Source organism: Staurois parvus, unplaced genomic scaffold (assembly GCF_062004578.1).
Source record: "Staurois parvus isolate SC_StPar_1 unplaced genomic scaffold, SC_StPar_1.0 ptg000558l, whole genome shotgun sequence".
Classification (NCBI taxonomy): Eukaryota; Metazoa; Chordata; class Amphibia; order Anura; family Ranidae; genus Staurois; species Staurois parvus.
Window position 1 is genome coordinate 883,707 of NW_028318354.1, and position 25,017 is coordinate 908,723.

General features: G+C 41.6%; 1 protein-coding gene and 2 long non-coding RNA genes across 3 annotated transcripts in view; 2 read left to right on the top strand and 1 right to left on the bottom strand.

Annotated features, from left to right (window-relative positions):
- The window catches only part of LOC149450939 (uncharacterized), a 127,672-nt gene that overhangs the window by 82,480 nt on the left and 20,175 nt on the right, over positions 1–25,017 (top strand). The gene's annotated exons all lie outside the window — the stretch shown is intronic.
- Positions 302–7,740, bottom strand: LOC149450941 (uncharacterized). Its single transcript, XR_016315180.1, has 2 exons — positions 7,563–7,740; positions 302–1,957 (listed from the first exon to the last, which is right to left on the bottom strand). It is a non-coding gene; the product is annotated as an uncharacterized LOC149450941 (long non-coding RNA).
- The window catches only part of LOC149450942 (nicotinamide N-methyltransferase-like), a 30,798-nt gene continuing 17,188 nt past the window's right edge, over positions 11,408–25,017 (top strand). The window contains exons 1-2 of the mRNA XM_089691261.1: positions 11,408–11,628; positions 12,137–12,344. Coding sequence (XP_089547387.1) covers positions 11,478–11,628; positions 12,137–12,344 — 359 coding nt within the window. The 5' untranslated portion in view covers positions 11,408–11,477. The remainder of the gene's footprint in view (positions 11,629–12,136; positions 12,345–25,017) is intronic.

The window sequence follows — 25,017 nt, forward strand, 5'->3', positions numbered from 1 at the left end:
CCATACCAAGCAGCTGACTGTGTGCAGAATGCAGCAGCCCAGCCACTCGGCCTGGGATCCAGAAGCTAGTGGAGATCGCTGTAGTAGCATATTTGGGGGGGAAAAAAATTAAATAAATTCCCATACTTTTTGCAGAAAAAAAGTATGCATTTATTATTTTCCCCATGAAGCCTGCAACGCATTGCCATGCCACCATCACCAGTGAATAGTGAGTGCAATGCTGGGCTCCCGCAGACAAGTTCTACAGCTTTCTTGTCCATACCACAACAAACAAGTTACATATTGTGAGATATATACAGTATATATATATTTTTTTATTTTATTTTCACTTATACACATACATACATACATACACTGCTCAAAAAAAGTAAAGGAACACTTTAATAAGAGTGCAGCATCAAGTCAATTAAACTCCTGGGATATTGAATTGGTCAGTTAAGTAGCAGAGGGGGTTGTTAATCAAATTCAGCTGCTTTGGAGTTCATGAAATTAACAGATGCACTACTAGATGGGCAACAATGAGAAGACCCTCAAAACAGGAATAGTTTCACAGGTGGAGGCCACTACATTTATTTTCCCCAACTCCTCTTTTCTGACTGTTTTTCACTAGTTTTGCATTTGGCTAGGGTCAGTGTCACCAACTGGTAGCATGAGGCCATACCTCGACACTACAGAGGTTGCATGGGCAGTCCAACTCCTCCAGGATGGCACATCAATATGTGCCATTGCCAGAAGGTTTGCTGTGTCAGCACAGTCTCAAAAACATTGGGGGAAATTCCAGGAGACAGGCAGTTTCTCTAGGAGAGCTGGACAGGGGTGTAGAAGGTCCTTAACCCATCAGCAGGACCGGTATCTGCTCCTTTGTGGAAGGAGGAATAGGATGAGCACTACCAGAGCCCTACAAAATGACCTCCAGCAGGCCACTGGTGTGAATGTCTCTGACCAAACAATCAGAAACAGACTTCCTGAAGGCCCATTGTCCTCTAGTAGGCCCTGTGCTCACTGCCCAGCAGCACAGAGCTCGATTGGCATTTGCCATTGAATACCAGAATTGGCAGGTCCACCACTGGCACCCTGTGCTTTTCACAGATGAGAGCAGGTTCACCCTGAGCACATATGACAGACATGAAAGGGTCTGGAGAAGACGTGGAGAATGTTATGCTGCCTGTAACATCGTTCAGCATGACCGTTTTGGTGGTGGGTCAGTGATGGTCTGGGGATGCATATCCATGGAGGGACGCACAGACCTCTACAGGCTAGACAATGGCACCCTGACTGCCATTAGGTATCGGGATGAAATCCTTGGACCCATTTTCAGATCCTACACTGGTGCAGTGGGTCCTGGGTCCCTCCTGGTGCACGACAATGCCCGGCCTCATGTGGCGAAAGTATGCAAGCAGTTCCTGGAGGATGAAGGAATTGATACCATTGAATGGCCCCCACATTCGCCTGACCTAAATCCAATAGAACACCTCTGGGATATCATGTTTCGGTCCAACCGACACCGCCAGGTTGCACCTCAGACTGTCCAGGAGCTTAGCGATGCCCTGGTCCAGATCTGGGAGGAAATACCCCAGGACACCATCCGTCGTCTCATTAGGAGCATGGCCCGATGTTGTCAGGCATGCATACAAGCATGTGGGGGCCATACAAACAACTGAGGACCATTCTGAGTTGCTGCAATGACATTTCAGCAAAATGCACTAGCCTGCTGCATGATTTTTTCACTTTGATTTTCCGGGAGTCTTTGATGGAAATTAAAATTATCAACCTACAGAGAACTAAATTCAAACGATGGGGCGTCCTTATGTTCCTAACACATTACCCCGTCCATCTCAGTATAGATATCCAGCATGTGATTTTTTTTCCCAGTGAGATTTGATGAGTTTTCAAAGTTTTCTTCTTTTTTTTTTTTTTCTTGAGCAGTGTACTTTACTTTTTTTTTTGGTGGTGGGTCCTGGTAATGACAAGAAATATACAGTTAAATTTAAAAAAATGTATATTTTACTTTTTTTTCCCCTTGTTTTCCTTTGATCACAGGAGATATTCATTAACATTTCCAACTGGTTTTCAGTTGTGGCACCCTTTAAAAGTATGGAAAATCTTGAGGCACCACCCCAGTCTAAATGTAAAAGTTACTTATCAATTCACATTCAGATACGTACTTACAAACAGCCCCAGATTTGCCAGGACAATCCCACTTTTAACTTTGTTATCCCGCACTAAGTGCGTCCCAAGAAGACAATGTGAGGTGTAATGCCAGCCATAGATGGTTTGAATCTCGGCTGGTTCAACAGGGACCAGCCGAGATTTGAACCATACTGTATATGGGCAAACTGAATGTGCCCAAGATGATTGATCAACTTTGGTACAATCAGCCTGCCGGATTTTACATGCAATTACTGCTGATGGCTATTATAGCAGCTAGCAATAATCACTGGGTTCTCTTAGCAGGGACGGCTCCCTGTGTTGATGGGGGAATTGGGAGATTTTCTTTCCTGCACCCCGTGGTTTCAGGAAAGAAAATCACTCCATCTATGTCTGGCTTAAGGTATCCCTAGTGTCTGGTACTCCAGACACTTGACCTGATCTCTGCCCTCCAGGTCCTGACACTGCATTGTCCACACTTTCAGTTTTGCACTGTTAGCTCTACTGTCCCAGTTGCTCTTCAAAGCTCAGATTTGGTGGCCTTAGCACTCACAAATGGCAGACACCTCTCAGGACAGACAGCTGCGGGACCCCCATGCTCTTCGCAGACACTGCTGTGTCTCTCATGCTGTCTAGTGCATGGCTTCATAGAACCTTAGGCTCCATGCATATGAGGTATTTTAATAATGCTGGCAATGTTGGCCGTGTAAAGTCATGTCAAAAATGTGAGTTTTTTAGCATTTTTGCATTAGCGTTTAGCTGCGTTTTTTCGTGTTTGCGGTTTTTAACATTTTTTTTTATTATTATTATTATATAGGATTTATATAGCGCCAACAGTTTGCTCAGCACTTTACAAAATAACGGGAGACAATACAGCAACAATACAAGAGGGTTAGGAGGGCCCTGATCCTTGGAGCTTACAATCTTAAATTTAAAAAAGTCCAAAAATGCTGGTTTGCTGCTATTTACCGCGTTTTTCAGCGTTAGAGCATTTTTACAGGTAAAAAAAACTAATCTAGAAACCATTTTTACAGCTACTCTTCTAGAAATCCTCTAGTCCTGGGTTTTTTCTACCAGCCAAAAAACGCTCCCCTGCCAAAAAATGCTGATTACAGTCTATGTGTGAATGGACACATAGGATAACATGCTGGGAAGTTTACTGGCTGTAGAAAAAACCATCAAAAGCCAAAAAAAGCCGCTGTAAAACATCCAGAGTGCATGAGGACTTACCCAGCAGCAAACAGGAAGACCCCAACCGCAACATCAGAGAAGCTTCCCAGCAGCCTAAAGCACAGGACTGCATGAGCAAGGTATTCAGTCTCCCTTGAGCACCGCTGCCCCTCTGTCATCTCATAGTTGCCAACATTTTAAAAATTTTCCAGTTTCACTTTTTGCTGTGCATCCAGCTAGTCATTGTCGGCAGAGAATTACTTAAATTAGGGGCGGGGTGTTCTATGACCTGGGTGTGGTTCTACAAAAAGAATATCAGAAACTTATTCTACAGTTTAATTTTAAAAGACAGGAATATTCATGAGAAGAACAGAAACAGAGGTCTAAGACATGTTTATTAGTAAAATGATTTCTGAGTTAGTTTAGCTAGCTACATCGTTTAGTCTGTACGTTCTATTTAACCACTTGCCGCCCAGCCACTGTAGATATACGGCGGCAGGGCGGCACTCGCAGGCAAAACCACGTTTTAAAACGTGTGTTTTGTAAACAAATAGGGGGCGCGCCCTATCTGTCCCGCCGATCACCGCCACAGATGTGAGTCGCCAGGTCACAGCCGGTCCTTAGCGGCTGTTTCCCGGCGATCGGCGGCAAACAGTGACAGAGAGCACAGCTGAAGTAGCTGTGCTGTCTGTCACTTCCCTGTCAGCTCGAGGATGAGCTGATCGAGAAAGAAGAGTTTCTCTTTCTCGATCAGCCTTGTCCCGCCCAGTACACACCCCCGCCCCCTAGTAAAACACTCCCCTCACTCCTATAACCCTTCCCTGCAAAATAAAGTTAACCCCTTCCTCCCCAGTGCCATTAGTACAGTGTCAGTGTTTTTTGTTTGCACTGATCACTGTATTAGTGTTTTTGGGGATGTCAGTACCCCCCAATGTCAGAATGTCCGCCGCAGTCCCGCCATAAGTAGCTGGTCGCTGCCATAAGTCCCTGATCGCCGCCATAATTCGCTGATCGCCGCCATTATTAGTATTAAAAAAACCCTAAAAATCCCAGTATCTTTCCCGCCATTTGTAAACGCTATAACTTTCACGTAAACCAATTAATTTACACGTATTGGGTTTTTTTTTTAGCAAAGACATGTCGCAGAATGCATTTTGGCAGAAATTTATGACTATATTTGATTTTTGCATTTTTTTTTACTGGACATGTTTTATAGCAAATAGTCTAAAATATTGTTTTTTTTTTCCTCAAAATTGTCAGCCTTTTTTTTTATAGCGCAAAAAATAAAAACCGCACAGGCAATCAAATACCACCGTAAGAAATCTCAATTTGTGGGGAAAAAAAAGATGTAAATTTAATTTATGTACCGTATTGCATGACCGCGCAATTGTCCGTTAAACTAGCGCAGTGCTGTATAGCAGAAAAATGGCGTAAATTGCAGTATTTATACCATAGTTTGTAGACGCTATAACTTCCACACAAAGCAATCAATATACACTTATTGGGATATTTTTTACCAAAAACATGTAGCAGAATACATTTTGGCCTAAATTTATAACCAACTTTGAGTTTACTATATATTTTTTTTAGCTGAAAGTAAAAAATATTGTTTTTCTTCAAAATTTTTGGCCTTTTTTGTTTATAGCGTGAAAAATAAAAAGCGCACAGGTGTGAAAAAAAGGACGTAAATTTTGTTTGGGTGCAGCATTGCATGACCGCGCAATTATCAGTTGAATTAGTGCAGCGCCGAGTAGCAAAAAGAGGCCTGGTCATTAAAGGGGGTAAATCCTCTGGAGCTCAAGTGGTTAAAGTGCAGTAACCCAACAGCTCTTGCAGAGAATACATTTTTAAAAAATCTAATTCTTGAACCCACAAAATACTCGATTCCTGATTCACGATGGGGAGTCTCATAGACAAGTCTAAACCTAAAGAATAATTTTCAAAGAATAAAACACAATATGGGCAGAGAGCTACACATTGTCTGAGCCTACCTTAACCACTTCAATACCGGGCAATTTTACACCTTCCTGCCCAGGCCATTTTTCAGGTTTCAGCGCTCTCACACTGTGAATGACAATTGCGCGGTCATACAACATTGTACCCAAACTAAAATGTTATCATTTTCTTCACACAACTAGAGCTTTCTTTTGGTGGTATTTAATCATCGCTGGGGTTTTTATTTTTTGCTAAATTAACAAAAATAGACCAAAAATTTTGAAAAAAAAACACGTTTTTCTTTGTTTCTGTTATAAAAGTTTACAAATAAATAATTGTTCTTCATAAATTTAGGCCGAGATGTATTCTGCTACATGTCTTTGGTGAAAATAACCCAAATTAGGATGTATTATTTAGTTTGTAGGAAAGTTATAGAGTTCACAAACTATGGTATAGATCTGAATATTGATCAATCCTGAAGTACTGACAGCCAATCTAATTTCTTGAGGTCCAAGAATGTCAGAACAGTACAGATATCCCCGAAATGACCCCTTTTTGTAAAGTAGACAGTCCAACGTACTTCATAAGAGGCATGGCGAGTTTTTTGAAGTTGTATTTTTTTGGTCATAATTTTTCAGAAAATGAAAAAATTAAAAAAATTATTTTCACTATTTGTTTTTTTACATACTGTCACCAGTGCAGTACAGCGTCCTCATATAACTGGCATGGCGGTGAACAGCGACACTGACTGGTGACAGTATGAAAAAAAATATATATATATTTTTTTTATTATTTTTAATTTTTTATTAATTTTTTTTTTTTAAGATTTTTTTTTCATATTTTACTATGACCAAAGTAGTACAATGTTACCATAGTAACATTGTACTACTTTGGGGAAGTGATCAGTATTATTTTTATTTTTTTTTTAAACAATTTGCTTATAGCAAAGAATTACTTTGCTATAAGCAAGCATTTACCTGAATGACATCGATTTATTCAGGTTTTTTTTTTTTTTTGTGCTTAGCTGTGATTTGGCCACAGCTAATCACATGACATGTGCATGTGACCTGCTGTGACCATTCACAGCTAGACACTAGTATACAATGGATGGCATGAATGAAGCCATCCATTGTATACAACTGTCATGTGACCTGCTGTGATTGGTCACAGCAGGTCACATGGTACCCGCAACAGGAGCTGGTACTCAGATCTGTCATCGGCCGTGTCCGAGGTACATGGCCGGTGATAGATCGCGCCGCTGCGTGGCTCTGCAACCACGCGAACTGCACATGTGCGGGAGGACGCCAAATGGTGTACACCCCGGAAAGCTAATGCATTTTTGCAGCCGCCAAACGGCTATAGGCTGGGCAGCTAATGGTTAAAGACCTTCTTTTATTAAAACAGTCAAACTAGTAAGCAGCAACTGTTGAGGCAATAAACACTTTGGTCTGGAGTAAGTAATGTACAGCGGTCAGCGCGCTATTGTAATGCCCAACACAATATAAAGAGTACATTGGTAAGCAATTTAATGTGAAACACGATATACAGAGTGCCCCTTATGCTGCTGGTAAGGATGAGGGGGGAGGGGCATGCTTTGGGTTTGTGGTTGGTGGGAGGAAAACAAATGCCCATAATCTGTGGTCAAAGAGAGGGGGAAAAAGTGCCCACTATTTATGGTGAGAGAATGAGGGCAAAATGGCCACTATTTGTTGTCAATGCCAGGAAATACATGTTGACTTTCTTTGGCTGGTGGGGGATAAAAATGCCCACCCACTATGGTAAGTGGGAAAATATTTTTTTATCTGTGGTCAAAGAAGGAAAAGTTTCCCCAGTGTTAGTGATTACTGCTGCTGTCGGCAGTTAGAGAAAAGAAAAAAATGTCTTGTTATCAAAGAATGGCAAAAAAAAAAAAAATGATGTTCATTGGTGGGGAGGGGGGATGTGGACTGTGACGCATTGGTGCTTATGTAGCGCTATTTTTACACTCTTTGCGGCTACTAGAGTGTGATGGCACCACCTGTATACTATTTAGGAGCAGAGTCCTTGCAATCGGTGTGATCAGGACAAGATCTCTAACAAGCGCTAGTGCCTCCACTCAATTGGGGCTTGTGGATAACAAGTGAAATCCCAACTGAGAAATGTACCATCCACATAGACAGTAATCCACACAGCATTGTATATAAAAGTCCATGTATTGAAGAAATAACATTCAGTGAACCATCCAACATAAAGTATCTTCCAAACAGGAACATTAAAGCATTAACAGTCTTTTTTTGCATGTCTCAGTGAGGGGAGGCTGCAACACTTACAGTCTGAGTTCTCTCTCTCAGGAAATCCACACTTCCCTCTTTTTCACAAGTATCTCCCTCATGACCTTATCCTCAGTGCCCAGAGAGCATAGCAGCCATATTGGAAAAGGGCAAAACAAACACTGCATAATAGAAGTATACACTGGAAAATGGGCAAAGAAATTATCACATCACTATATTCTCCCCCTGCTGAAAATCCTTCCGACCCAGCAAGGATATACACATAAAACAACAAAACATAGCAAGCTTAGATCGTTGTCGCCTTCTGCAGACCACTTCTCCAGAAGCAATGCATTACATGTGACTGGATATGTTCACTGTAATTTCATATACATTCATAAGTAATTTCATATGCATTAACCTCCTCGGCGTATGATTATTTCCGATTTTTTGTGCTGAAAGCGGTACCATTTTTTTGCATTGAAATATGTAGTTTTTTATTGTAGGCTGTAATTTTTAGGAATAACTCACTGAAATCTGTCCGAACAAGAGTCTAGTAAACATCCCGGGTAGGATAAAATTTGAAACACGAAATCATAAGTTATAATTTAATAAATAATCATAAAAAATAATAATAATATAATAATAATACATTTAATTCAATAATATAATCAAACCAAAAACACTGAAATTTGAAATACAGAGGCAAATTCGCACATCGCTGAGCAAAGTCGCAAAATCGTTTTCAGTGTCTGATGACGAATTTCCCCACGAATCATTGTCACTCAATTCTGCAAGTGGTTCTGATTTACTATCGCTGTTCTCTAGCCGGTCTAAAACCGCTTTTGACGTAAAGGGATGCTTTTTGGACGCCATGGACTTTTCTAAGTTTCCAGGCAGAAAGAACAGTCAAAGCAGGTAGGGCGCCGGACAAAGCAGTAGGGACAAAATGTATGTGAAATGCATTGAAACAGCAATCTTTTACTATGTAATAATCATTTTTAAAAAAATGACTTTTTTAAAAATTTCAAATTTGCCGCCAGTTCCGGCACCAGTATGTCCCGACGTCACAGGGACCGGAACACAGAAGCCGGATGCCGGCATCGGCCGGAGGAGATGGCCGGGGACGCTGCAGGGGACACATCGCGGGAATGAAGGACAAGGTAAGTGCTGCAGGGACTCCCTGAGCAACGCCGCATGGTAAGCCCGAGTGTAGCTCGGGAATACCGCTTTTGATACTCAAATTTTACCCCGAGCTACACTCGGGAATACCGCTAAGGAGGTTAATAAACATCTTTCATTGCAATATTGAATATCTAGACCTCTGCAGATATGCTAGTAAACTATTCTGCATAATAATAGCGTATTATAATAGAGAAATCACATTCCCTGTATCTTAGCGCCAAATCGCATAGCTGCAATATATATTCACATTCATGCTGCAAGTAGTCTGATTGCATACTAGTAGCAGCGACATTTACTAACCAACAGGGCACATGTTAAGTCATTTTGTCCTATTTATCATGTTAAACAGCCTCCTGCTTACCTGTAATAAACACAGAAAACTCTTAATTACATGTGACTGGATATGTTCTTTGTAATCACTGTCCTGCCGGAAACAAAGTGTTAGATTTTTAGTTCCCCCTTCTGTGTCTTCTTATTATCACAGGAAGTAGTTCTGCCGTCTTGTGATGGTACAATAAAATTCAATCACTAGTATTTTCTATTGACAAAGATAGATTACTGTTATATTAGGTATTAGGCTTTGGATTTTAATTTTATGCAGCTGCCTATTTTCTACACCTCTTACACATGCACAGTTGCACCAAATTCTGAGTACTTCAGGGTTTAGTAACTCAGATTATCATAAACAGTAGAAATGTCACCTAAATTGCAGAGGTGAGCAGCAATAAATGTTGATTTACTGAACACAGGAACTATGCTAGGCCTAGACCAACTGGATGCGTACTGTCCGTAGGAATGAAGGAAATGGGAGAAGGGAACAAAGGGGACTTGCAGATTGGTTTTACTGGAGGGGCAGTCTTTTATGATGTTCTTCTGACAGCTATCATTGGGGCCCTTTAAGAAGCGTTGGAGCACTTAAAGACAGTTTTAGTAAACCAGCATTCAGTCCTTACTGTCAGTGTGAACAATGGACAGTACCATCTCACCAGTCCCTGTGGTGTGACTGTAGAAAGGAGGTCCCCTCAGTCTCTCTACAGAATGATTCTGGTGATCATTGGTGAGAAGTATAGGGTGAGAGGATGCTCCCTGCAGCAACGGTGCAGATGCGATCTCTATGGTCTATGCTGCGCTGCCATGGTATCTATGCCTTCAGGTCTCAGGCTTGATCTCCTCTGGTCTGGACTTTCAGCTGTGTGTTCAGTACTCTGAAGATGTGCTGTCATCGTGTTCTGCTTCGTGTTATTGAACTGTTGTATAACACTAGTCAGACAGTCTAACAATAATTCAGAAGTCAAGAAACGTGAGACATCAGATCTGTATGTATTCTTTGTTCTGAATAACTTTGTAAAACTACAACATAAGCACAAACAAAACATATGTGTCAATACATTAAACATTGTACAACAGCTTCATCCCATCAGTGAGTGTACTCACGGACAATTCCACCATACGTCCAGGAATGGCTTGGAGCTTCACTGTATGCTACTTGCTAGTTTCAGAAGCAGTCACGAATGGAGGACACGAACTTCCAGGTTGAAGGTTACTGCATGTGAAAATGACCACTTCCTGACAAATCCTGATATAACTAGGCATAACATCACATAACATTGCAGTGTAATCCATTACAGCACATTACATACATTATTTTCAACAATATGGTCAGAACACATCGGTTCCCTCGGCATGCAGAGGAGGTAATTCATACAGTAGTCTATTAAAAACTATTCCACTACCCCCCCCCCCCCCGCCTCAGTGTTCTATAGGAACTGTAGTGTAAAGGGTCTATGAAGTCCCATTCTATGGCTGCCGACTTCAGTTCCCATGATCCTCAGTGTTCTGCACAGAAATCCATGTGCTTTCCTGGCTATAGTTCGTGGCAACCCAGCGACAGCGGAATTATACTCGCCCAGTGGACTAGAGGCACTGGATGACGTGTGGCAGCTGGATAGATGGTGGAAACAGCTGATGCGATGTATGTGGTGCCCTGTGTCATTGATGGCATCTTGGTAAGTGGTAGCACAAGTCAGTGCATAAGGTTCACAAGAGGGGCAATCCCTCACTGACGGACACTGATGATAGAACCTTGTGGAAACACAGAGTGGTGTGCCAGGAGATCACTGTCATCAGACCTGGTAGGAGCCCTGAGCGGTGCACTGGTACTGTGAGGTTGGTAGCTGACTGTGAAGAAGGTGGCCCAGTCTCTCTCTCTCTCTCCTCTCCTCTCCTCCATACTGATGCAATCCCCCTGATGAAGCCCTGCAACTATAACCCCGCCCTTCCTGTTGCTTAATTCATGGCCAACTGCCTGGTTTCCTGCAGCTAGAAGGTAGTTGCTCATGCAGGGTGTGTTTTTATATCTCAGCTGTGAGCAGATGGGATAAAGAGTGGGCATGTTGGAGTGCGGTGTGAGAGCAGCTCTCAGAGCCAACATGAGGTTAACAATCACTGCTCTGGAGCATGCCTGCAAAGAGCCCCCCCCCCCCCCCCACTGCTACTGTGCCAGGGGTGGTTGCACCTCCTGTCTTAATTTCTAAGACAAGATCAATCCTTTTTTAATAAAGATAACTTTGGCATTTAATATACTTGACATTGTTTACTTTGTTGGCTGATCACAAGGCAGTCACCTGAATCTCTACTATCAAAGCATGTTGACTTGAGTCACAATGTACTAATATTGGGTGACATGCTAATGAAGTCATATTCATTTTTAAGAAGTTGAATTCATCCCATGCATCCGAAGATAGAAGAAACACTGGAAGATTGCTGTAGTGGAGACAACAATAATACAAGATGGAACCCGGCTCTCATAAACTCTACCATGTACACGGCTTCCACTCCAGAACTCTGCTAGATACATACTGTTCCAGTAAACCAGAAACGCCCTTTGCTCATGAGGCTTTGAGTTATCCTGTAAAGAAATTTCACAATGAATTTTCCACAGGTGGGTAAAGCTCTTTTTTGAATAATAAATTCTTTGTGCAGGAAGTATATATTGAGAGATATGAAGCATGGACTATTGATTTGCAGAATGGTCTTTTGCAAGTGAAGAAATAACAGAAAACAGAAGATGGAAGAATCATATATTTACACAAACCAGCTAGAGACAAAGTAGAGTTGCTTCTGATCCACTTTAGGAAAACCTGTGTTGGAGTACAATAATATGCATAGGGGGTGAAGAGCCAGGATTTTAGAGATCTCATTAATAAAATGCTGGAGATATAGAAGTAACCCATAGGGGGTTTAACTTTCCGGCACCTACCAATAACTGAAACATCAGGTTTGAATGAACCGATATATGCCCATTACGCCCATTGCTTGAATGGCCTACAGTATATTGATATTTAGGTGGAACACAATTGTACTTTAGCTGTTCTAAATTCAAATGCACTTCAGAGACACCATCCATACCACAGCTCTCTTTGAAGTTTTTTTTTAATCTTTTGCTGTAGGTGACTTTAAAGGAGACGTGTTGATTGAAATCAGCGTTGGTCCCATCATTCACCATCTCTATTCGGCACAAAAATGCTTCAGAGATATCATCCTTCTCAAACTTTCTGACCACTGTATTATAGAAGTGAAAAAATGGATGAACAGCCGAACCGGAGCGTTTGATTGGTCACACATCTGTACACTTGTGACAGAAACGGAAGGAAAGAGGTGAAGTATCTGTCAGTTTTCTGTCTGAGTCAGGCTGAATGCATGGTGTGATGATTGTGGCAGGCGCAGCACCCTTTGGTGCCTAGTGCGCTGTGGCATTAGAAAAATTATGCAAATGCTGTTTTTGTTTGATTAGACTGACTTTACTCTGTAATTCCTCCAATGCCGCTATATGGATGCAGTAGGTTTAAAGAGCACACCGAATACTTTAGTTAACTTCTTTAATAACTTCAATCTTCTTCATATAACACTGCTTACAATGGCTTGTTTCTTTCATATTACAATGGTTTAATTTGTATTACATTGGGTTGATTCAATAGCTTATCTCGATAGATTCGATTGGATTATGATTACTCTACAGTGACTTGATTCGGTATATTCGTAAATTCGATAAGTTCGATAGGTTCGATAAGTTCAGTGGAACTACAAGTAAACACACACAACAGTTTTTAGACACAGATCTACCTGCACTGTTAAACAATAGAGGAACACACAAGTGCGTTAAAGACCTATTTGGCCTTCTCTGTTTCCATAAAGCTTCTCTGACTGGAACTGTCTGTTTCCTCTTCTGTCTGGTGAGCATGTGTCTCTAGAATATCCTAGCAGGGAGTTTTACACAGGCATAAATGTGAAACTGGCTGGGATTGGTTAAGGCTCTGTACAGTGTGAGGCTTGCTGTGACTGGCTCAACTCTATACTAACTCTTAAAGGCATATTTTCCTTTTCTGCTTCTGCTAACACAATGAATATATAAATGTCATATAACAATCAAAGACATAAATTACAGCAATGATTCTGCTTTTGGCTTTAACATGTGCCCATATACACTGTACTGAGGTTATTGGCAAGTTTGGTATACACATATATGTGAACCATATTAGCAACCTAGGACTGGTCTTAGCTGGCCAGCTACACTCCCACCAAAATTACCTATAATTCTATGTTCTCAGTAATAGGATTCGAACGTGAATTTGAGGAATTTTCCATCAGTTTCTCAACTCTCAAGTGTCTTTGTTACTCTCAAGCAGAACAACTAACTTTTGTATTGGACGTTCCAACTTGAGTGGAGTTGTGAGACGTTTTCCCTTTTTGTCCAGTTTTGAGTCTCCCATTTGTAACAATACTCTTCTTACTAGTCCTTCTTCGTCCTTTCGAGCTTCTAGGACTTTGGCCAATTTCCATTGACTTCTAGTTAAGTCGTCTTCCTTTACTAACACTATGTCATCAACATGAACATTTCTTCTAGGCGTTTGCCATTTACTTCTTAGTATGAGATGAGCTAAGTACTCCTTACTCCATCTATTCCAAAACTGCTCTGATAGATATTGAACTCTTCGCCATCTTTTCCTTGCGTATAAATCCTCTTTGGTGAAGTTGCCAGGTGGTGGCTGTATGTAATCAGCTTAAGGTGAAGTAGATGGTTGGGAGTTAGAGGTTCCAAACTTGTTGGGTCGTTGATGTTGTTGACTGTAAGTGGACGACTGTTAACAATAGACATTACTTCATAGAATAGTGTCCTAAGTGAAGCATCATCTAATCTTCCGGCGTTCTTTTTCAACACTGAACTTAGTACGTTTCTTACAGTTCTGATTTGCCTCTCCCAGACTCCGCCTGTATGGCTTGCATGTGGAGCATTCATGTGAAAATCACACTGTTTCTCTAACAAGTACTCAGTTACTTTTTCTTTATCAATCTCTTTTAGAGCCTTGTTCAATTCGTTCTTTGCTCCAACAAAATTAGATCCTTGGTCTGATCTAAGTTCTCTGACAGTACCTCTAATGGCTATGAAACATCTTAAGGCGTTGATAAAGGCGTCGGTTGACATATCTTCCAACATTTCCAGGTGAATTGCTCTGGAGCTTAGACACGTAAATATCAGTCCATATCTCTTGTACTCCTTGCGGTTTTGTTTGGTGATAAGTGGGCCGAAGCAATCCATTCCGCTATAAAGAAATGGTGGTGATGGGTTTACACGATCAGCTGGTAGATCAGCCATTCTTTGTTCTTCCGTAGGTCTACGTGCCTTTCTACAGATTACACATTTACTTATGTACTTCGCTATAACTTTGCTTCCTTTCACTATCCAGTAACCACCTTCTCTCAAACAGCTTTGAGTAAAGCTTCTTCCTTGATGCAAGGATTTGTTGTGGTAGTGATTGATAATCAATCTTGTGAAGGTAGAATTTTTGGGTAGAATTGCTGGATGCTTAACTCTGTTAGGTAGCGACGCATTTTCCAGCCTCCCTCCCACCTTCAGTATACCATCCTGCAGAATAAGATTAAGCTTGTACAATGGGTGGTTGTTTGGAAGTCTCTTAGGTTCTTGACTAAGTTTCTTCAATTCTTCACTGTAGAATCTTTGATGAATGAGTCTTATTACCATTTCTTCAGCTTTCACTCTTTCCTCTACATTCAACGATTCTTTCTTTCTGATTCCTTTTGCTAAGCGTTGAATTCGAGCTACAATGTTTATGACTGTATTCCACTTTGAACATCTGGCTAGTCGTTCAAGTATGTCATCTTGACACTTGGGCCCTGATTCACTAAGATGTGAGTGTAATAGCAGAGACTGACCATTCAGGCAGACTCCGGTCAATCAATCAGTCGTCTGACCAGCGTCTAGCAAGCTCATTGACGAGCGTCTATTGACTACTTTGCTATCACTGGCACATTTTTAGGTGCAATACCGGATATGTTCGCTAGATGGCGCACAAGCGCGGGCTTTATTTACATTGGCGTTTTCATGATGGCAAAAGAATTCTTAGAATGTTATAAATACACCTGTACACCTGTATTAGAATTTTCTATTTTCTTCTATTTATTTTCTTGCTGTGTCTCCAAAATGATCAGGAAACTAATGCATTTACTAATGAATGTCAAACATTCTGTACTCAAATGTTAAACATTTACACACTTATATCTCAAATAATTTATATACTTCTAATTTCCCAATATAATTATATATCTTCATTCTCTTTAATCACGTAACTATTCTATGGTAAAGACAAGTGCAGCGCTATAAATGCATGTGATCAATAATGAACGCATGTAAAAACCAAAAAGTGCAAAGAATTGCAACAATGATGTAATATTGTAAATGGTGCTAAAATAAGTTCATAGAATCATTCCTGAATAATGGAATGTCCTTCGTGTGAGAGTACCAACTCAGAGAGTGCCTATGAATGGCACGTGTGGTCTCTCCGTGACGGACAGTAGTGCATGAACTTGTGAAAGGTAAACCACCCTTGGGACTGGTCTACACTCACCAGAACAAAAGTATTAATGTGCATGGGTTATACACATCACACATCTGGGGGTGCAGCGGTATGCTGGCAGTTATGGGTTAGTCATCCAGCTCCATCCATCCATCAGGGTGGGTGCCCAAATGGTCCTGGGGAGGAATTAGCTCAGCCACAGGAGCCAGAAAGGTGCTCAATAGTGTAGTACACTGTCACAGGGGTGGATGACCTTTCACGAGTTCATGCACTACTGTTCGTGGTTATATCTATCTTGTGTAATACCATTTTAGTAGTCTATATCATGTGACCAGCGCTCGCTCTATCATTTTCAAACAATGGAACTATTCTACATTATAACTCAAACTGTGTCTCCCACAGTGGTTTAGTGGTTAGAGCTCAGAACTTACAGCACTTGGGTCATGGGTTCTAATCCCGGTCATGGCTACATCCTAAAAAATGGAGATCAATTTTCTGGGTTGTGTCAGTGCCAGGAATATTGATCAAACAATTATGATTTTGCCTAATGACTAGAAAGTGGATGAATGTACTCTTCTGCCAATTAGGAAATGTGCAAGTTTCATGCCGTGTATATTTCATTGTAACATTTTTCTCTTTTAAATCTGTCTCCTTATACAACTTGACCCCCTCCCCCACCCCGCCATCACCTGTCCCATATGCAAATCTATGGATCACCGCCCCACTCTTTAACTATCTATTTACTGATCAAGTGAATGTGTCTCATTTTCTATCAGCTACAGCTCAGATCTCACATTATTATACAATTGCTGATTGTATCTCACCACTAGTCTGATTGAATTCACAATTCCTGGTCAGTCCCGTTCCCTGACCTCTAATAAACTTTAGGGCCAGTTCACACTACATGTGTTTCAGTTGCTTTTTCGGCATCACAAACGCACAGAAAGAAGGTTATATGGTTGTCAATGTCATAGTTCACATCAGCACTTGCATTTTCAGTGCATTGCAGGTGCTGTAAACAAAGTTGACCACGCTGCATTGTTTCTGCACAGAACTGTACTGGAACACATTGAAACATCCTTGAATGTACTAAAACGCACATGTCCCTAACTACATTGAATACAAAGAAAATAGAAAAAAATAAGTGGAAGGGATATAAAAATGCAATGTAAACATGTCCAAAACGCATTCAAAATGTACTGGAACACACTAAACATGCATGCCAAAAGGGCATGAAAAAAACCCATCAGGAACACATCTAGACTGTTTCTATAGTGTGAACCAGCCCTTAGGACTTGTTCACACCATTGGTGGTGCAGAAACGCATGCAAGAACACACATTTTCCAGCACAGCAAAGAAATGCAATGCCCTATGTAGATGTGTGCAGGTACCATGATGAAAACGTTGTTGCACCTACACACGTCTATTAAAAACAGCCCCATTCCCAGCCACAAATACGCATGGCACCACACTACTGTGCGGTTAGGTGCGACACACTTGGAAAATAACATAAAAATAAGCCAACATGGCTAAAACATATCTTGAAAATATGGGGACTCTGATATCCGGCGACAGTCCGTTCACGAACGAGAAGCAATTCTGCACCCCTAAAACCAACATAGAGGAAAGGGATGGTCAAATTGCTGTGCTGCTTCCAAACCACCTCTGGCATGCCAGGGTCATTATGCAGGTCCTCGATGCCAGTTCTTGCCTGCGGCCACAAAATATCCACTGGCCACGAGTGAAGGTGAGTGGAGGACGTGAAGGTGGATTTCTACCAGCTTCAACCGCAAGCAGTACCACTCCTGAAAAATGAGAGCAAATAATCATTGACACGTCATCATGACAGTCAATTCTCAGTGCAGGCTATCTAGAGTGTCTTTCCTTTTTAACCATTTCAAGAGTTCAAGGAAACATTCTTGGAGCATCTACTGTGTTTGGAAAGGCCAAAGGTCCCCCCCTCCCCCAGGCACACTAATGCTTATGCAGGCCATAGACGGGGAGAAAAACGGCCGATTTTTCTTTTAAAAAATGAAAAATTGGTTGTTCAAGCGGCCGACGTTGCCAGCAATGGTAAAAAAAAAATCGGCCGATTTTCATCCCGTCTACAGCTGGCAAAAAGTGTCTCTGCAGAGAGCTCCGCTATTTCTTTGACAGTTCCTTGACATTTACAGCGGTTGCAACAATGTATCTATTTGTATCCATTTAGGATACAGATGTTTTTATTCGGAAACAAATAGATACAATGTTGCAACCGCTGTAAATGTCAAGGAACTGTCAAAGAAATAGCGGAGCTCTCTGCAGGGACACTTTTTGCCATACTGGAATTCCTCTCATTTTTCATCCTCTTCTTCTTCATCATCATCCTCTTCTTCTTTTTCATCATCATCCTCTTCTTCTTCATCCTCTTCTTCTTCATCATCTTCATCCTCTTCTTCTTCATCCTCTTCTTCTTCATCATCTTGATCATCATCATCCTCTTCTTCTTCTTCATCATCATCATCCTCTTCTTCTTCATCATCATCCTCTTCATCATCATCATCATCCTCTTCTTCTTCATCATCCTCTTCTTCTTCTTCTTCTTCATCATCATCATCCTCTTCTTCTTCATCATCCTCTTCTTCTTCTTCTTCTTCATCATCATCATCCTCTTCTTCTTCATCATCATCATCATCCTCTTCTTCTTCTTCATCATCATCATCATCCTCTTCTTCTTCATCATCTTCTTCATCATCATCATCCTCTTCATCATCATCCTCTTCTTCATCTTCTTCTTCTTCATCATCATCATCCTTTTCTTCTTCTTCTTCTTCATCATCATCATCCTCTTCTTCTTCTTCTTCATCATCATCCTCTTCTTCTTCTTCATCATCATCATCATCCTCTTCTTCTTCTTCATCATCATCCTCTTCTTCTTCTTCATCCTCTTCTTCTTCTTCATCATCATCATCCTCTTCTTCTTCATCATCATCCTCTTCTTCATCCTCTTCTTCTTTTTCTTCTTTTTGTCTTCCTCTTGCAGGTCACTGCTCATGTGCAGATTTTTTATCAGTAAAAAATCGGCCAATTTGCCCATCATTGCCGCGAAAATCGGCCGATCGGCAAATTCGGCCGTTTTTTTTTCCAACTTTACCGAAAAAAAAAATCTGCCAAAATACCGAAAAACGGCCGAACAAATAGCCCACTAACGATCCGAAAATCGGCCGATTTTATTTTCGGACGAAAAATCGGCCAATTTTCGACCCATCTATGGCCTGCATAAGATATGGTGTGGCCCTAGGGTCAATGTGTGTTTAGAATACTTCCAAAATGCACATACAAAAACACTCCATCCAAATGCATGTTGCATTTCTATAGCATGTTAAACAGAAAAAAAATGCAATTACATAATGTTAACATGCGCAAGTAAAAGTAGACAAAATCCACATCCTTTTATTCTGGCTTCACATACATGCATTGTGGTCTAACACCGCACTCCTGGGCAAATCACATGCAATTTGTGTGCGTTGCAATTAGAGACAAACATTTTGCACACCTCAAATTGCACCGCATCCGGGCCAAAAATGTGCAGGACCCTTTTTCAGGGTATGCACATGTATTGTACTGTCCAAGGCATTGCACACTAACGCATTGCACACTAAAAATGTCAAATACGTTAGTGTGTACAGTGCATGAGTGTAAAATGCTTTAGTGTGTACAGTGCATGAGTGTAAAATGCTTTAGTGCACACTGCAGTGTACAACGCATTGCACACTGTAATACACTGTAATACCGTGTACACCCACACATTGTAGACTGTAATGCACTGTACACTGTCATGCAGGATGGAGCTACGCATTGCACACTGTGATACGCTGTCCACTGTCATGCAGAATCCAGCAACGCATTGCACACTGTAATACCATGTACACCAACACATTGTAGAATGTAATGCATTATACGCAGTATACATGTCCAGATATTCAAAGATTAGCCATGAAGGCCGCGCTGGTTACCTATTGGGCGACCGCAGATAGCCGAATAACGCTACACTGCATCCAGGCAGCTCTGGGAGGGTGTCATATGACATCCTGGCAGAACGCGCTCTCCGTGATTGCTGTGTCCTAAGGACACAGCTGATCACGTGATGTGGTAAAGGCCAATCACTGCGGCTTTTTACCATGTGATCAGCCATGTCCAATGACACGCTGATCACCGGGAAATGCATTTGCCGGGTCTTGGCTGCACTTTCATCACGCTATCAGAATGTGTGGAAAGTACTGCCGAGAACCAGCAGTTATCAAAGCAGGGGTCGGCCCCGATGATCAGTGCCCACCAGTGCCACCCAACAGTTACGCCCACCTGTGGCCAGCAGTGCCACCCACCAGTGCTGCCTCATCAACGCACATCAGTGTTGCTAAATTACCAGTTTACCAAATGTTATAATATAAACAGACTTTTATTCATTATGAGCTATTTTGTGGTTTATCGAGCAAAAAGTAAAACACAGCAGCAAGTCAATACCACCCAAAGAAAGCTCTATTTGTCTGAAAAAACTGATATAAATTTAAGATGGGTACAATGTGGCATGACCGCACAATTGTCATTCAAAGGGTAACAGTGCAGAAAGATGAAAATTGGCCAGGACAGGAAGGGGGTAGGAGTACCCAGTAGGCAAGTGGTTAATATCATTGACCCATCAATACCCAGGAGCTAATGTACAGATAAGTAGCATGTGCACCAAGTGAGATTCTGCTAGGCCCCACCCACAAAATTGCAATTACCTGTCCCTCACATGTTATAAACATGTTTGCAATGGCCACACTTACTGTACATATAAGGATCATCTCCTCAGTTGAGAACTGTGCTCTCGCCATGTCCAAATGCCAATAAGGTTATCAAAATTTTCAACCAACACAAAACCTCCAACCACTTCTCATCCACTTACACTCCCCACAACCACTTCCGGGTGCGCGCGCACGTGATGACGGACTTCCAGGATAGCCGTTCATGCGCCATGCGGACACCTGTTTGGTGCTTATTTGTTTGCAATCGCGCATTTTTATGTGCGGCTATGATAGCTTTCGCAAATGTGTGTTTCTTATTGATTTGTTTTTTTTAACCTTGGCTAATATTTGTTGCCAAAGGCCAAAAATCAACAAAGTGTGGACTATTTTATTACTGTAAATCGAATTGTAGAAAACCTGTAGCTGGCTGCACAGTGAATGTGACATTCATTAGTACATAACAATATTGTGGTGCAAGTGGGTTTTTTTTTTTTTGGTTTTGAAAAAGCCAGTTTGCACACACTTGCATATTCACGCTCTTACAAGCTACATTTGAGCAGATTATATAAGTATACAAAAGTAACTATTAAGGTTGTTCATATATTGAACATAAAATAAACACAAAAACATCGGTCAAATATTTATTGATCAAATATATCGTCATTTATTTGGTCAGCAGGAACAAGTAGGTACAGTCAATATCTTGGTGAGTCACAAAAATAGGATTGATGTGGCAAAAATAAAACACTCCTGCTCATAAGAGCTTACAATCTAAAGATACTTCTAGTGAACTGTGTGTGCTCAGGTTATAGCAGGAAACAAAGGGGCAGATGAATCAAGTAACATTTTCATGCACATAGGATTTACTTACACAATCACGTAGTATAAAGATCCATTCAAAAAAAAAAGTCTTCAGATCAAAATATCAAGAAAACAAAGCATGTGAAAAAAAAACCCTCCCACCTCTACAAATCCCCTCCCACCTCTACAAATCCCCTACACATACATTTGTCAGCAGGTTTGTCAGAAAAATGCATTGGAGTCTAAATAAGCAAGCAAAATTAAAACAAGAGCAGATTTTAAACAAAACGATTGACATGTGTGAGGCTTTCAATGCAAAGAGAAAAAACACAATCATTGTGCAATAACACACAAACACTTTACAAGGCCAAAAATATGCAAACATTTCCAGCCCACTTCCAAACACAGCCTGAGTGGTGTCTGGGGCAATTCAGCACAAAATCTCTTCTTCCCCCAAACCACTACAAGCAAGGACTTAGTCACAAACCACCCGGCCTAGTAACAGGCCAAATCACTCCCTACTGCACACCTTTATATAAGCTAGGTTGTATTTGGAGCACGCCAAACAAGGCCCCACACCCAATGAAGCCACACCCACCACTGACCTTAGTTTGGTCAGTGAAAGTGTTTTCACCTGATGAATCCGCTTCCTACCTGCATTAACCCTTGGTATACAGGCCCCACAAATCAGAAAGAAATATACAGTGAAATGTACGTGTGCAGCATACAACAGAACATTGAGCAGGGATGTGAAAGGGAACCCCAATTGGAACCGTTATTGCTACTATGGTCACAATTCCCTCCAGATTCTCGCATGAGTTAAGACAGTCACATGACCACATCTTGTATGCAATACTGAAAATGACAAATCGATTTGACTAGTATGGTGAATTTCCCATCAATTGGCAAAACACTCCAGAAATCAAACATCACCAAACATTACACTCTGGGCAAAGCTGATTTACAAATCCTGCGACTTACAGTAAAGTTGACCATTTTAATGCAATTTTCAAGACATCTGACACAGATCTCTATGCAAATTGCCACTAAAGTAGTACATGTACTACTATAGAAATCAGTGTTTGAAACGCACCCATGTGGTCACTCTAATAGCAGACAATAGGGTGCGACTTTGCAGACGATTTACAACTTGCATGTTGTGCAAATCACATGCCAAGTCCCACTCAATGTGCACGCTATTGGAGTGTTCATATTGTTGTGGTTCAAACTTGGTAGGAGCCGCAAGTAATAATAGAGTAATGAATACACTACTTTTCATGCAATTTGCTGAGAGATCGGTGTCGATTGTCTTGCAAATTGCACTTGAAATCACCATGTACCCCGACTTTGAAATCATGCAACTTCTATGCAAGTCACATGATGTGACTGTGGTGTCAATAACACCACTTAGAAATCTGCTTTAATGTGACCGGGTAGCCCCCAGTAACATTGTTTGCGATTGCCATGCAATTGGCATTACAGGCGACTTGCAAATCGTAGACCAAGTCGCACCCTATTGGCCACTGTAGGCTCTGTTCACATCCAATTGGATTGTGAACTCGTGCAACTTCACTGTAAGTTGGGCAATTGCCGCATCGGATTAGATGTGACAGTGGTGTTAGCCCCCAGTAACATTGTGTGCAATTTGCCATGCAAAGGGCAAGTTGCTGGCCATGCCAATCGCATGACAAGTCGCATCCAGGGTGTGCAATTTCAGGTGCGATTTGTGAATTGACATCGTACCTGATATTGGATATAATGAATGTGAATGTGAGTGTATTAACGTACGCCATTTGTTGCAGTGAGAGTTCAAAGGTATTTGAAGATTTTGGCCATTTATTAGCAATTTAACATCTAGACTCAAATAGAAATCGCAATGCTACACACAATTGAAAACACAACTAGTTAGTAATTCTCTAGAAAACACAGTAAAATTGGCAACTTAAACAGTAATTTTCATTTGCATATAGTGTGAACGAAGCAGGAGAATTAACAAAGGAAATAAATCTTTGAAGGCGTGCGGTACCTGCCTGCTGGGATAAGGGTCTGCTTTGCATTTGGTGGAAAAATCCATACCAGTATTTGTGACAAGTTTGATGTGTGGATTCACCAACCAAGTCTTTTCTCTCTTGCTCACTCTTCTTTGTCTCACTGGCTCGCTCTTCTCTCTCACTCACTCTTCTGTATGTCTCTCTTTATCACTCTTCAGTATGTTTTTCTCGCTCACTCTTCTTCATCTCACTGGCTCGCTCTTCTCTCTGTCAGCTCTTTGCTTGCCAAATCCTTCACAAAAGTGGGTTGAGTGTAAACCATCATTATCAAATCTATTAGTGCTCCAGGCTCTTATCTTACCCCATTGTATGACATTCACATAAGGTACAGCTTTGAAGGTGTTTCAACAGACAAGGCCTCATTCTAATTCACATTTTAGGGATCACTTAGACAGAAAGCAAAGATGTTGCCAGAACATCTATTTGAAGACAGCCACACACGGAGATCATACTACTTCCTTGCCGTGGTTGGGATTCAAACCGACAACCCTAGAGTTGTGAGGCAGTAGTGCTAACCACTAATCCACGGAGCTACATTGCTAAGCCAGCCTGTATTTCTGTGCTGTGAATCAATCTTAGGTCCCTGGGCAAGTTCAGTGTAACTACCAGATATCTCCAATGTGACACAAATGTTGTGCTATGTTGCCAATTCACATGTATGATGGTTCTATGTATCCCAATACAAAGGATTGCAATACTAATACAGGCGTACCTCGGTTTACCAATGCCTCAGGGAACGTCATATTTGGGGTACAAATGCCAAACCATTTCAGTTAATTGGTCTGTTTACAAATGTTTGAATAATTTGGTATGGGCATGTGGCCTGGTATGGTTCAGGAGGGGGGGAGGCGCTCGCTTGTTCCCCCCCCCCCTTTCCTGACCTGCTGGGCTGCATGCTCAGATAAGTATCTGTTATGGATTTTGGGGGGTACCCCATGCTGTTTTTTATTTAATTTCAGCGTGGAGTTACCCCTTAACATCCATACGAGACCTGAAGGGCTTAGTATGGATGGGAGGGGGGACCCCACGCCGGTTTTTTTGCAAATTGTTTATAATTCCCTGCAATACTTTTACATCAACTGTCAGTGGGGAACTCCGCCGACAGCTGAAACATGAGCGCTGCATTGGTTTTCGCTACTAAAATGCTGCATGAGTTGATAACATAACTCATGCGGGATTGTAGGAGCGACAGCCATGTGTTAATGTTTCAACTGTCAGCGGGGTTCCCCACTGACAGCTGAATGTAAAAAAAAAAAAAAAAAAAGCGTGGGGTCCCCCCTCCCATCCATACCAAGCCCTTCGGATCTGGTATGGATATTAAGGGGGAACTCCACGCTGAAATAAAAAAAAACAGCTTGGGGATCCACCCTTATCCGAGCATGCAGCCCGGCAGGTCAGGAAAGGGGGGGGGCGAGCGAGCGCCCCCCCCTCCTGAACTATACCAGGCCACCTGCCCTCAACATGGGGGGGTGCTTTGGGGAAGGGGGGCTCCCCCCCAAAGCACCTTGTCCCCATGTTAATGGGGACAAGGGCCTCTTCCGTTATTGGGATAATTGGTCAGCCATTTTTTGGGATTTTAGCATATTTTGTTTACCAGTAAAGTTGAAAATTTTTTGTTCCAAATTTACTGATAAAAAAAAGTGCCAAAATCCCGAAAAACAGCTGACCAATTAACCCACTAACGGCCCGAAAATCGTTCGATTTTCTTTTCGGCAGAAAAATCGGCCGATTTTAGACCCATCTATGGCCTGCTTTACATGGGTCTAAAATCGTCCGCAAAAAAAATCGGCTGATTTTCAGCCCGTTAGTGGGTTAATTGGTCAGCCATTTTTGGGGATT